General features: G+C 39.4%; 1 protein-coding gene across 1 annotated transcript in view; it reads right to left on the bottom strand.

Annotated features, from left to right (window-relative positions):
• Positions 1-13755, bottom strand: part of SOHLH2 (spermatogenesis and oogenesis specific basic helix-loop-helix 2) — a 62385-nt gene extending 48630 nt beyond the window's left edge. The window contains exon 1 of the mRNA XM_084879578.1: positions 13550-13755. Coding sequence (XP_084735704.1) covers positions 13550-13611 — 62 coding nt within the window. The 5' untranslated portion in view covers positions 13612-13755. The remainder of the gene's footprint in view (positions 1-13549) is intronic.
• Between the last annotated feature and the right edge of the window lie 1588 nt (positions 13756-15343).

Raw genomic sequence — 15343 nt, forward strand, 5'->3', positions numbered from 1 at the left:
TTTATAATTCACTAGAGGCCTGGTGCACAAAATCGTGCAGGGGAGGGAAGTCCCTCAGCCCGGCCGGTACCCTCTCGCAATCCAGCATTTGGACATCCCTCCCACAATCCTTGACCACTGGCTCTTACCACTCACCTGCCTGTCTTCCTGATCACCCCAAAACCCTAATTCCTACCTGCCTATTTGCCCCTAACTGCCTCTGCCTGCCTTCCTGATCACCCTTAACCACTCTCCCCTGCCTGCCTTATCCCCTCTAACTACCTCTGCCTCAGTCCCCACCACCGTGGCTTTGTCTGGAAGGACATCGGAAAGATTAATATTACCCTTTTATTAGTATAGGTGTTTTCTGATGCCTCACAGAGTATACTGTTTAAATATGGTGGTTCCTCATACTATCCTCCACATACAAAATTAGTTACTGATATTTTAGTGTCTGTTTCTATGACTGTCTCTCGTACTTTCTAGAGCTGGAGGCAGCTTAAATTGCAGCAGTGCTATCCCCAGTCTTGCCTTCATCTCCAAGTTTGTTCCCTGGTACCTTGGAGAAAATAAAGATCATTCAAAGCCTTATTAGCTAAGTTACATACTTGGCTGACTAAAGAACCTCTGAAATCTATCATCTAATAAGAGGATCAAAGGGTTCTTATAAGTCCTTATGGAGCTGGAAAAATTGCTAAATTTTGTACTTGCTTTTGAGCTACAAGAATTTCAAGAAACAAAAGCCAATATCACTTTTAGGTTATGATCTTCTTGAATACAGTTACCTATTGTGCTCTGCATGTCTCAATGCAGCCAGACTAACCTGGTGTGGCCTATTTGATACATAACAAATAATGGGTGTTTTTTTTTGTTTTTAGTTAATTAATTAAGACAAGCATTTTCAGTAAGAAAATTGAGGGTTTAACTAAAAATTTAAAAACACTAAGTTCATTTGCCATTACTAATAAGGCACCTGCAAAAAAATGTAGTCAAGTCCTTAGTTTATTCTGGTCAACGGTGAAGGATGGTATGCCCTGCTCCCACTATGCTGTTTGTCAGAAGGGTTCCTTTTATGAACTTTCTAAGTCAGTTCACCACATGACATGATGCTAGAAATGGTAAAGATCTAGAATTTTCCCAGTTCTCATTTATACCACCATCAATTTATGGAATAATGTTTTTACTAAAACTTCTTATATGTTTTGTTGTTATTGTGTGTATTGTCAAATATCTAAAGGAATCAGTCATGCAAACTGCCTAATAAAATTTACTGAGTTGCATTGTCAAGTACAGGATGTTTTGGAATCAGGGACATAACACAAAAATTTGTTAGATTCCTGTGGCCCAGAAGATAGAATTTTCTTAGTTAAATAATAAGTTAGTCAATCAAACAATTGAAACAAAATAGGAAAAAGTAAAATCAGAGTCAAACCTGATTTGTAGACTGAGCAAAGAGAACCACATTCTGCATTCCTTTCCTATTGCTAAACTGCTCTGAACTCATGAGAATCACAGAATTTTATTAACAGTACAGACATTTCATGAAATGGAGAATCATAATTTCTGACAGGATCCAATCAATATTAATTAGTTTGAAACACATTTTAGTTTTGTGTACCTGCCTTGTTAAGATAAAGTGTCTGAATATATCTGACTTGTCAAGTATCTGTCTGTTCCTTAAATGTGGCTCAACTTTGAAGGGTCAAATATCTCCAGAATTCTGGAGCCAACCATATGAATCCTAAAACTGTGTTAAATATTTTACCATTGAGCCGAAACCGGTTTGGCTCAGTGGTAGAGCGTCGGTCGGTGGACTGAAAGGTCCCGGGTTCGATTCCGGTCAAGGGCATGTACCTTGGTTGCGGGCACATCCCTAGTAGGGGGTGTGCAAGAGGCAGCTGGTCGATGTTTCTCTCTCATCGACATTTCTAGCTCTCTATCTCTTTCCCTTCCTCTCTGTAAAAAATCAATAAAATATATTAAAAATATATATATTTTACCATTGAGTTCATCTAGCTCAAAAAAAAAGTATTCATAAAATGAAATGTAATTAAGAAGTATTATTAGGAATATTAACCTATAAATGAGAAGTACCATAACTCTTAAAAATGTCAGCCTGTAAACTACTGATAATTTTATGAATGATTAAAATTGATCAATGATTAGCTCCAAGCTGAAAACATAGTTTTTCTATAAAAACAAATTGAAGAGTCTTTTTAAGGAGGCTACTTATGTTTTATTCCAAAATGACCATATGCTTTAATTCTTAAAATAAGTTTGGACACTTCTACTCTATAGGAAGTTTCTCATTCACTGTGAGGCACATAAAGTGTCAAAAGAGAGAAGAATACAGTAAATAGTTGTATATTTTTCTGGACCTATCCAGAGATATAAGATAACAACAAAGATCTAAACTAAATTAAGACTCTTCAATTTGGTTTATCATTAAATGTTAGTGCTTTAGGAAATGGGTCGCTTGTTTATAGGACTTATTACCTTAAGAAAAACTTATTACCTAAGAGAATCATTGATCAGCTGCCTCCTGCACAACTCATACTGAGGATCAAAAAATACAAAGGATATGGTCCACCTCCGGCAGAGGCTGTGGGGAGCGGCAGTGGCTAGACACTCAGCTAGCCACCACCCGGATTTGCTGCTGCTGCAGGAACCCACACATGACCACCCCAACAACACGGCCTGCGGAGGACATTGCCCTAGACCCCGAGTGCCAGATGCAGACACTGCCACAGGAAACCTAGCAGCCATCACTGATTTGCAGGATTCTCGCCCCTGCTGTGTACTTACTCACTCCTATTAGAACTGACGATCTGAGAAGACTGAAGAGGCTGCAGATTTGTAGGAACTCCTGCTAGTGGTAAAAAAGAGGACTGGACAGTAGAACCAGGAAGGAGAATCAACCCTGCCCACCTGAACTCAAGGGAAAATGCCCTCTTTCCCACTGATAAAACAGCTACTTCTAACCCGACTTGCAGTAATATGAGATAAGGAGAAACAGCACAGGACTGGAAATCTGTTACCCTGCAGGTGGCAGCAAAGTGAGCCAGAAAGCCAGGCTGAGGCATTAGGAGAGAAAGTGCCCAGCCCCTTGTCCTACAAGCACCACTCGCAACACTAGTCTGAACAAACCATCCTGGCCAAGACCAGGATACACCAACAGAGCCCAGCTGCTTGGTAGAAGGGAGAGCAGCTCAGAACTAGGAAACTCAAGGTATGAGACTCAAGCAGATCCAGGTTCTAAGCTAAGGAGGCCCCACCTATGGACTATTAGGGGCTACAAACTATCTGGCCTCAATCAGATTGCCCAGGGTCAAAGAAGCGCCATGGAGGCCCCTGATAGATACACCAACAGACCAGATTTAATAACATTAAAGCAAAACCCAGTGAGCTCCAAAAATAGTGAACCCAAAGGTTTTTGAGTGTGTGTGAGGGAGTGGGTTTTGTTTTTGTTTTTGTTTTTTGTTTGCTGTTTATTCTTCCTCTTTTTTCTTACATATCTCATATTTTTCTCTTTCTATTGATTCTATTCAATTTTTGTCTTTTTATTGTTATTACTAGAGGCCCAATGCATGAAGATTCATGCAAGAATGGACCCTTGTTCCTTTGGCTGCTGTCTTTCTGCCCTTGCTCCAGCCCAGAGCTGCCTTTCCACCTTCCCATGCTGCCCAGAGGCCTGGAGTGGCTGGGGCAGTGCAGAATCTTGTGTCATTGCCGTGGTGATGACACAAGCATCTCACTCCCCCGCCACATGGTGCCTGTGTATGCAAATTAATCCACCTTTTGTTGGGTTAATTTGCATACTCACTCCTGATTGTCTGGTGGGTATCCTGGAGGTATGATCAGTTTGCATATTTCTCTTTTATTAGATTTTTTTCCTCATTTTATTTTGTTTTTCTCTTCTCTCTTTTCTTTTTCTTTTTAAATGTTCCTACCTATCCTATATGATAAAAGCCTAGGTGGTGTCATGCGACACCCTCATGCAAAATCATCATAAGATGGCTGCCATGATGTTGTCACAAGATGGCCACCACAAGATGGAGGGCAGTTGTGGGTGATCAGGCTGGCAGGGAAGGACAGTTGGGGGCGATCAGGCCAGCAGGGGAGCAGTTAGGCATCAATCAGGCCTCCAAGGGAGCGGTTAGGGGGCAATCAAACTGGCAGGAAGGCAAGTAGTTGGGAGCCAGCAGTCTCGGAATTGGCGAGGGATGTTCAACTGCTGTTTAGGCCTAATCCTACAGTCAATCATCCCCCGAGGGGTACCAGATTGGAGAGGGTGCAGGCTGGGCTGAGGGACACCCCCATGCATGAATTTCATGCACTAGGCCTCTAGTATCTTAATATATCCATTGTTACCACATTTTAAATTCATTATTATTATTTTTTGTTTATTTGTTAGGCTGGCTGATTTTGCCCTAAATTCATTATTATTTCATTATTTTCTGTTTCCTTTTCTTTTTCATCTCTATACTAGTTCTTTTAGCTATCTCCTTGCTCCCTTATTGCCATATTTTCTTCTTTATCCCTCTGTTTTATATCCCCTCTAAGTGTTTGGTCTCATGTCTCAAGATGGCCACCACAAGATGGAGGGCAGTTGTGGGTGATCAGGCTGGCAGGGGAGGGCAGTTGGGGGCGATCTTTTATCTTTTCTTTGTTTTCTTTCTCTTCTTTTTTCTTTCTTTTTTTTTTTTTTTTTTTTTTTTTAAATATATATTTTATTGATTTTTTCACAGAGAGGAAGAGAGAGGGATAGAGAGTTAGAAACATCGATGAGAGAGAATCATCGACCAGCTGCCTCTTGCACACCCCCTACTGGGGATGTGCTCGCAACCAAGGTACATGCCCTGACTGGAATCGAACCCGGGACTTTTCAGTCCGCAGGCCGACGCTCTATCCACTGAGCCAAACCGGTGCCGGCTCTTCTTTTTTCTTCTTAGTCTTTCCTGTTGTTGTTTTGCATAAATTTATTTTGGTGGTGTTTTGGTTCAGTCCTATTGTGTCTTGTTCTGTTATGCCAAACCTGTGTAAGAGCTGGCATGACAAGATTTGAGTTGAGCCTCGCTGTCAACAAGTCAGAGGGGATAGTCCCAATTATAGCAGGCGATCTCAAATAATGGACACAAGGGGCAATCCTAGAGCATCCAGCTCAGGTGACCAAAGAGACAGCACCACTAAACCCTTTAAAACACTTTCTACATAAAGCCATCCCATGAAGACTGGAAGATATAACATTTCTCTATAATATATAGAAACAAATACAAAGAGACAGATAAATGGGGAGACAAAGAAACAACCCACAAGTTAAAGGAAAGGATGCGTCTCCAGAAAAAAAAAAAAAACCTAAAAGAAATGGAGGAAGCAAGATATCAGAAATGAGGTTCAAATCAATGGTTATAAAGATGCTTAAAGAACTGAGTGCAAACTATAACAGCATGAGAAAGGAAAATGTCTATACTACCCAAAGCAGTCTACAGATTCAATGTAAACCCTATTAAAATACCAATGGCATTCTGCACAGAACTAGAACAAATTCTCCAAAAATTTATATGGAATCATAAGGGACCCCAAAGAGCTACAGCAATCCTTTGAAAGAAGAACAAAGTAGGAGAGATCACAAAACCAAATATCAAACTATACTACAATACAAACCCACTATATTCAAAACTCCTGTTACTGATACAAAACAGGCATACATACCAATGGATCAGAACAAAGACCCCAGAAATTGGTCTCTCCACACCATTATGATCAATTAATATTTGACAAAGGAGGCAAGCACAACCAATGGAGTAAATGTAGTTTCTTCAACAAATGGTTTTGGGAAAACTTGACAGACACATGTAAAAAGGTGAAACTAGACCACCAACTTATACCATACACAAGAATAAACCCAAAATGAGTAAAAGACTTAAATGTAAGCCACAAAACCATAAAAATTATTTTTAAAAAAATGCAGTAAAATCTCAGACATAGCAAAATTTGCTGATACATCTCCTAGGCAAAAGAAACAAAGGAACAAATAAACAAATGGGACTATATATATATATAAAAGCCTAAGAGACTGTTATGACCAGTCAACTGAATGACCAGTTGACCAGTCACTATGAGGATACACTGACCACCAGGGGGAAGACACATAATGCAGGGGATGCCCCTTGGGGGTCAGAGTACTCTCACAGCCAATCTCCCATGGCCAGCCAACCTCCCGTAGTCCCTCCCCACAGCCAGCCAGCCCCAATGGGCCCTGATTGGCCCCATTCATCATTCAAACTGAGGGACTCCACCCATGCACAAATTTGTGCATCAGGGACCCCATTCATGCACAAATTTGCACAAAATACGATACAAAGCTTCTACACAGCAAAAGAAACTACCATCAAAATAAAAAAGGAACCCAGTGTATGGGAGGACATATTTGGCAATTACACATTTAATAAGGGCTTAATTACAAAAATATATAAAGAACTCATACAATTCAACAAATGGAAGACAAACAACCTAATTTAAAAATGGGCAGAGCACCTAGACAGTATTCCAAATACCATATACGAATGGCCTAGAGACATATGGGGAAAATATTCTCAAAATCACTAGTCATTGAAACCTCAATGAGATATCACCTCCCATCTGTCAGAATAGCTCAATATATCAACAAACAACAAGAGCTGGTGAGGATGCAGAGAAAAGAGAATACTAGTTCAGTCCTGGTGGGAATGCAAATTGGTACAGCCACTATAGAAAACAGTATGGAGTTTCCAAAAAAAAAATTCAAAATGAAATTACCATTTAACCCAGCAAACCCACTTCTTGGAATATATCCTAAAATTCCCCAAACTCCAATCAGGAAGAATATATGCACCCCTATGTTTATAGCAGTGCTGTTTACAATGGCTAAGATTTAGAAACAGTCCAAGTGCACATCAATGGATGAGTGGATAAAAATGATGCTGTGGGACATTTACAAAATGAATACTCTGCAGCTGTAAAAAAAAAAAAAAAAAAAAAAAAAAAAGATATAAAGAGAAGGATGTTTTACCCTTCAGGATGGCATTTATGGACCTAGAGACTATTATGCTAAGTGAAATAAGCCAATCTGAGAAAGACAAATATCACATGATCTCACTTATTTATGGAATCTAATAAACAAACTGAATTGACTAACAAAATAAGACCTGAAGCGTGGAGGAATGGAACAAACTGACATGGCTCTATGTGCAGGGTGTGGGGATGAGGAGAAATAAACTAAAGAACTTATATACTTATATGCAAAGCCCATGGACATGAGCAATAGGGTGGTGAAGACCTGGGTAGGTGGGTAGGGGGTGGTGGGATGCCAGGGGGGAGGGAAATGGAAGATATCTGTAATACAATGTCAACAATAAAATAAAATATTTAAAGGATTAAAATAAATAAATAAAATTAATACCATTCAAAAATACAAACATTCTGTACAAGGGTTTAAATAATCCATAAATCATAAACTCATAATCATTCTCAGGACATTTATGAGAACATCCTGGACGAAAATGGAAATTTTATGAGAACGTCCTGGACAAAAAAGAAAATTTTAGACACATTTCTTATCTCTAAACCATCATGAAAGGCAAAGCTTCTATGAAAAAAATCACTCTTTTTTTTGTTTTGTTTTTTCAGAGAGGAAGACAAAAGCTAGAACTCATTTTCTGCCCTATTCACTCACGCACTCACTCACACCTACAGCAAGTTACTGAATACTTGCTATTACTGAAGACCTATATATATATATCCTGTTTCCCCGAAAATAAGACAGTGATTAAATTAATTTTTGCTCCCAAAGATGTGCTAGGTCTTATTTTCAGGGGATGTCTTATTTTTCCATGAAGAATACGGTACAAATTTATTGTTAAATGAAAATAAAGGAAATTTATTACCTGTATACAGTACGGTAGTATGGTAGTTGTCAACACAAACCAAACAAACTGTGAATCCTACAGTATCAAGAATTTACTCATTTATTCAATGACAATCATGTCATCATCTTCTGGAACATCATCACAACAATCCAATTCCTGAATTTCCTGGTGAATTTCTTGTGACTCCATGTCTTTCAGAATCAGTGGACCAAATCTCTCATGTTTAGCAACAGCACTGTCTTTAAATGAGTACTTTTTGTCAAGGTAGCCTGCTCGCAGTGCATTTGCAATGCAACTGTCAGTGATTTTCTCTCATAAATTCTTCACCCAAGTCACAACTTCTTGCAGTTTAGGTTCCACAAAGTTTCCACGCTGATTTCTCTCCATTCTATTTTCAATGTAGTCATTAATTTCCATGTGCAAATTGTCTTTGAATGGCTTGTTTATTGCAATACCAAGAGTCTGGAGATAGGCCATCATTCCTGCAGGAATCATTATCTGATATATTTTTCTTTCATGAAGAAATGTCTTCATGTCTTTAGCGCAGTGACTGCTGGCTGCATCCCAGACTAGCAGACCTCTTTGGCTCCCTCGCATAACAAGCAGCAGCATTAAATCGACCCACTTCCTTATAACTGCTTGTGTGGCCCAGGCTCTTTCAGTTTCAAGAATAAAAACACCCAAAGGAGGTTCAATCTTTTACTTCTTGCTTTTAGAAATGATGAAAGGTGGGATTTTAGTGCCATCCAGACGAACTGCCAAAATACAGTAAACACGTGCACTTTCGTAAGCAGTGGAGGGAATGTACAGTAAGGAGGCACCCCGCTGTTCAATTGTTTGAGATGATTGGCCCATAAACACTGCAGTTTCATCCATAGCAATCATGTTGGAAAGATTGTATTTAGAGAAGTCAGCATCATCAATAAAGGACTTGAATGCAAGTGCTCGCTTAATAACTTGAGTATCTTCCAACCTAAACAATGTTGCAGATCTTCTTAAAGACAGTTCACTTCGCTGAAGGAAATTATCCAGCCAGTGTTGTGATACTTTGAAGTCTTCTGGGGCTATGTGAAACTGTGGTGCCATTGCAAGGGCAAATTCTTGAATCTGAGCCTTATTCCCAACCAAAGCCTTTGCTCTCCTGTCAACAACCCATTCACAGATCAGGTCTTCCAGCTCGGAAAATAATGGTTGCCGACCTGATCTACACTTGCACTTTTTAGCATTTCCCTTGTCCACTTGTTCGATGAGGTTACCATATTCTGCTCGCCATTTTTGGACCAATCTGATACTCAACAGCTTCTCTATGCAGAAAGGAGTAAGATTTTGGCCCCAAGAGTCTTCCACGATTCCTTTCTTGTACTCCACAGAGTAGCTTTTTCTTTTTGCGCTCATTTCTAGGGGTAAAAAAAAAGGAATTGGGGTATCAAGGTGGGGGGAGGGGGATCACTTAAAATGACACGGGCGGGGGGGGGCGGGGGGAATCAGAGGTGGGAATCAAAATGGCACAGGAGAATCAGAGGGTGGATTACTATTTTAGTAACCCCTTTTGATCCTCCTGTGTCATTTTGATTGCCCCCTCTGATCCTCCTGTGTCATTTTAAGTGATCCCCCTCCCCCACCCCTGTGCCACTGAACACCTTCACCAGACATCCCCCCTACCCTTTTATCAGACATTTACCCCCTGGGGCTTGCCTGGAGACTGTCACTGGGTTTTCTGGGGCCTGGATCTGGGCTGGAGCAGGGTCTGCCACTGACTGAGAACCTTCAGTCATCATGAGGGCAGCCGCGAGCATCAGATAGTATCACCAGAGACAGACTAGCACTCACTACCTTCGCCTCGTCCCATCTGCTGTAATCCTCCTGTTCTTCTACACACCTCTGCGAAAGTCTCCTCCTCTCTCTCAGTGCTTACTGCTCATTCCAACCGACCTCCGCTCCGCAGTGACGTCAGGACTCCGCGTAATGTCACTGGTTGCTAGAAGCCAGTCGGGGCGGCCCTAGCGACCAGTTTATGGTAAATTAATTTTCATTCTGAGACAGAGCTTGGGGGGCCTTATTTTCGGGGGGATGCCTTATATTTCACTCAGAAGGAAACCTGTAAGTAGGTCTTATTTTCGGAGGATGTTTTATTTTCAGGGAAACACGGAACTAGGTATTAAGAATAGTGTAACAAGCCGAAACCGGTTTGGCTCAGTGGTAGAGCGTCAGTCTGCGGACTGAAAGGTCCCAGGTTCATTTCCAGTCAGGGGCATGTACGTTGGTTGCGGGCACATCCCCGGTAGGGGGTGTGCAAGAGGCAGCTGGTCGATGTTTCTCTCTCATCGACGTTTCTAGCTCTCTATCTCTCTCCCTTCCTCTCTGTAAAAAATCAATAAAATATATTTAAAAAAAAAAAAAAGAATAGTGTAACAAAAGACAAGAAAGTCAAATTCAAGTGTATTTCACAAATTATCCTTTGTTTTTAAACAAATGCTTTTACAAAAAGCAAAATAGTAGAACTACCATATGCATGTGTGTATATAGTCCCTTTATCTACCTTCTTTTTCCTGCTAAGAAATCTTAAAACTATGCTATTTAAAGCAAAGAAGTAAGAGTGGAGAGAATTCACAGAGATGCATATCAGACAGAAAGTTCTTTTCTCAAACCAACTGGTTTTAATTAATGCCCCCTAGACATAAAACTTGTTCTTAAACAGAACTCTGTTCTTATCCTGTTCAATCTGTAGTTTCAATAATGAGCAAATACAAAGTCTACTCCATTCGGAGTGGGACAGCGAAGATTGTACTCTGAGAATGAAGACAGAGATCAGCCATACTAATTTGTTCCAGTGCTCCTCCCAAACTGTGTATATATTTAGTTTTTACTACGCTTGGCATACACTGAATCTCAGAGATATAAATGAAGAGGCTGCAATACAGAAGACAATTAATTACAGACTTTTAGAAAGAACAATAAGAAAAAAGGAAAAAGCTCTGGTCTAAGTTTTGTGAATAGAAGCACATGTAGTCTCAGGCAGGTCAACTCAGCCTCAGTTTCTAAGCTGTCAAATACAAATGATGAAACCTTGTACTATCTCCCTAAATAAAGCCAATATAAAACTTTTTAATACTCTATAAATGAGATATTATTATGATCCCCCAAACAGGGGGGCTCTGACTATAGGAGGTGTTTTTGTTTTAAGATATATAATAAAACAAGAGACCTGGTGGGTGGGGTCCCGTGGCCTGGTCTGTGGGGGTCAGGCTGAAACCAGCTCTCTGAAATCCTCTGAGGGGTCCTGGATTGCGAGAGGGTGCAGGCCAGTCAGAGAAATCCCACTAACAGGGACAAGGAGGAACCGCGGGAGGGGCTCCAGGGTGTGTAGGACCATGTCTCTCAGTCCATATGGGCCAGATGCCAGCAGCAAACTAACCTACTGGTTAGAGTGTCTGTCCCTTTGTGGTCAGTGTGCATCATAGCGACTGGTTGAAGGGTCAAACGGTTAGACTCTTAGCATATTAGGCTTTTATATATAGCAACATATTTTGGAAGTAAAATTTACTTTGAGGTAGTTTGCTGGTTTATCTAGATTCATATTCCCAGCAGAAAACCAAAAGGAATGAAGAAGACCAACTATTCTAACAAATTCCAGGAGTAATGTCAGTCTCTTTCTCTTTAACAAGTAACTCAGTGTCTTTGGCTTTTTGTCATTCCAAAATTCTTTTTTGCTCCTCCTTTTGATTCAGAGATCACAATATTGTTTCTGAACTCAGTCCTTTAGCCTAGAAAGGCCTATCCTATAATTCTGAAAAGTCCTTATATATTTGAATATTATCTACAATTATACCTTTTCTATCAAGTTTTCATATAAAAGATGAGCAAATTTTTTCTGACTTAACCCTGTTTTAAATCATCCTAAATAGCTCAAAATCCTAGAAAGTCAGGCAAGGAAGACCCTAACTCTCACACCACTAGACTCCAAACCTTGAGAGTGCAAGAGCTCAAACAGAAGCGGAACTTATATGAAACTATAAGAATATTACAGGTGGTATTGATCTGGACTCAGTAGATCCAGAGAGCTTCAGGGCTCTTTCACATTAGGATATCTTTTAAGAGAAACATCTTCAGTCCATAGCCAACATGCCATGAAGCTAAGTGTTCACCTGCTTCAATATCTGCAATTACGATTTATAAATTCTGAAAAGATTTGCCATTTTAATGCAATTAAAGTGAGGATTATATACCAAATAAATTTATTTTTTTAATGTATTTTTTATTGATTTTGTTCAGAGAGGAAGGGAGAGAGATAGAGAGTTAGAAACATCGATGAGAGAGAGTCATCAATCAGCTGCCTCTTGCACACCCCCCACTGGGGATATGACCGCAACCAAGTACATGCCCTTGACCGGAATCGAACCCAGGACCTTTCAGTCCCCAAGCCGACGCTCTATCCATTGAGCCAAACTGGTTTTGGCACCAAATAAATTTCTATGAATAATTAATTCTTACATTTTCATCCAAACCTATTACTTTTGAATTTTTTTAATCCTCACCAACAATATTTACCTAATTAATTTGACAGCTTCCATTGATTTTTCAGAAAGAGTGAAAGGGAAGGGAGAGGAACTGAGAAAGAAAGAAACACTAAGGTGAGAGAGACACATCAACTGGTTGCCTCCCACATACTCCCCAACTGGGGCCTGGGAACAAACCTTCAACCAAGGTATGTGCCCTTGACTGGGAATCAAACCCTTCAGTCCATGGGCTGACCCTCTAATCACAAAGCAAACTGGTCAGGGCCACACCTATTACTTTTTAAGTTAAAATGAACATTTTTATAATAGTATGTCAAATAAAATAAAAACAACATGTATAACCCTAGCCAGTTTGGCTCAATGGATAAAGCATCAGCCTGTAGACTGAAGGATCCTGGGTTCAATTCTGGTCAAGGACACATGCCAAGGTTGTGGGCTTAATCCCTAGTGTGAGGTGTGCAGGAAGCAGACAACCAATGATTCTCTCTCATCATTGATGTTTCTTTTTCTCCCTCTCTCTTCCTATCTGAAATCAATAAAAATACATATTTTGTAAAAAGTATGTATATTCTGCCGAGACCGGTTTGGCTCAATGGATAGAGCGTCGGCTTGGGGACTGAAGGGACCTGGGTTCGATTCCGGTCAAGGGCATGTACCTTGGTTGCGGGCATATCCCCAGTAGGGGGTGTGCAAGAGGCAGCTGGTCGATGACTCTCTCTCATCGATGTTTCTAACTCTCTATCTCTCTCTCTTCCTCTCTGTACAAAATCAATAAAATATATATTTTAAAAAAAAAGTATGTATATTCTTTTACAAAAATATCCTTCGTCTTAAAAATTAAATTAGAAATAGTATCATTTTATGGACTTTTATAGAAATACATGCATTGTTGTTTTTTTCACATGTTTTTATTGATCCTAGAGTGAGGAAGGGAGAGGGGGGAAGAAAAACATTGATTGGATGCCTCCTACACTCCCCCTACTGCTGATCGATCCCACAACCTTGGCATATACCCTCACCAGAAATTGAACCATGACCTCCTATTTCCTGGGATGACACAATCAACTGAGCCACACCAGCCAGGCTAGAAATAGGTATTAATAAAAACTATTCTAAATGTATAGAATCAAGGTTTGGGGAATTTACCTAATTAATTTTACAGCTTCCAGCTCCTTGGCAGTTGGTAAAGTCATCTTCAGGAAAACCATGTTGAATATGCACTCTTTCAGAAGTGCTGCTGCCTTCCTCACATCACTAATGGTTATGGTAACTTTTGCTATATTTGAAAACAATTTCTGTACAATATCAGACAGGTATTGAACAGTGGCTTCTCCAACTAATAAGATGTCTATTTTTGCCTGAAAGAGAAGGAAAAAATAATAAGTACCACATAATTAATGAGAGAACAAAACTGGTTATTCTACCAAACTATTTTTTTTACTCTCAAACAGCTTGATGTAACACAAATTCCATAAAACAGAGTAATCTTTAGATTCCTAAATTCCAAGAAAATTCAAAGTTTTTTATATGAATGGCATATATATTCTATTCAAATATCAATATAAGGAATCAAAAACCTTCTTTATTTCCATTTAGGGATATTTTAAAGCACATTCAATTAGGGAAAATATAATTTTCATCTTTATCTTCTAGTCCCTATAGATATTGAACACAAACTACTGAAAATGTCAAAGAATGGACATGCTTCCCATCAGTAGACAGTTGGAAATGTCAGGCCCTACACAGTTCCACATGAAAAAACAAATTTGGGAACTGACCAGAGTGAAGCCTAATCCTAACCCTAACCCTAACTCTAACCCTTACTTTTTATTGAGTAAGAACCAAGAGAAAATGAAGAACCAAGAAGAAATGAAAAATGGCATCTCTGCTATAAAGAACTCAATAGAAAGCATCAAAATAAACTAGAAGCAGCAGAAGGCTGCATCTGTGAGCTAGAAGACGAGATGGAAAAAAATACCCAAGTAGAGTAGATTCTAGAAAAAAAAAAAAAAAAAAAAAAAAAAAAGGCAGGAGGAGAGCCTAAGGGAACTTTGGGACAACAGAAAACAAAAAAACATCCATATAATAAAGGTTACAGAAGGAAAGGAAACTGAGGAAAAATAGAAAGTCTTTTCAAAGAAATAATGACAGAAAACTTTCTCGATATAGGGAAAACAAAACCAACACAAATCCAAGAAGCTCGCAGAGTACCAAGCAAAATGAACCCAAAAGACTTACACCAAGGCACATTATAATTAAATTGGCAAACACCAACGACAAAGTAAGAAACTTAAAAGTGGCCAGAGAGAGACAGAAAGTTACATATAAAGGAACCCCCATCAGACTAGCAACTGATTTCTCAACAGAAACTCATCAGGCCAGAAGGGAATGGAATGAAATATGCAGTAATGCAAAGGAAGGGTCTGAATTCAAGAATACTGTACCCAGCAAGGCTATCAATCAAAATTGAAATCAGGAGCTTTACAGACAAAAAAAGGACTAAGGGAATTTATCACCACCAAACCAGCAATGCAAGAAATGCTTAAGGATCTACTGTAAAAAATAAATAAATAAATAAATAAATAAATAAATAAAATTTTAAAAAGAAAGAAAGAAGAAAAAAAGAAAGAAAACAAATTGGAAATGAAGAAGAAACACAGGGGTATAGAATAAAAATGGCGACAGATAAGTACCTATTAATAATAACTTTAAATGTAAATGGATTAAATGCCCCAATCAAAAGACATAGGGTATCAGATTGGATGAGAAAACAAGACCCATATATCTTCTGTCTACTAGAAACCCACCTCACACACAAAAAAAAGATGCACACAGACTGAGGGTGAAGAGATAGAAGAAGGTTTTGCAAGCGAATGGAAATGAAATAAAAGCTGGGGTACCAATACTTATATCTGGAAAATTAGATCTCAAAGTGAGGGA

Source organism: Pipistrellus hanaki (assembly GCF_964339955.1).
Source record: "Pipistrellus hanaki genome assembly, chromosome: 3".
Lineage (NCBI taxonomy): Eukaryota > Metazoa > Chordata > Mammalia > Chiroptera > Vespertilionidae > Pipistrellus > Pipistrellus hanaki.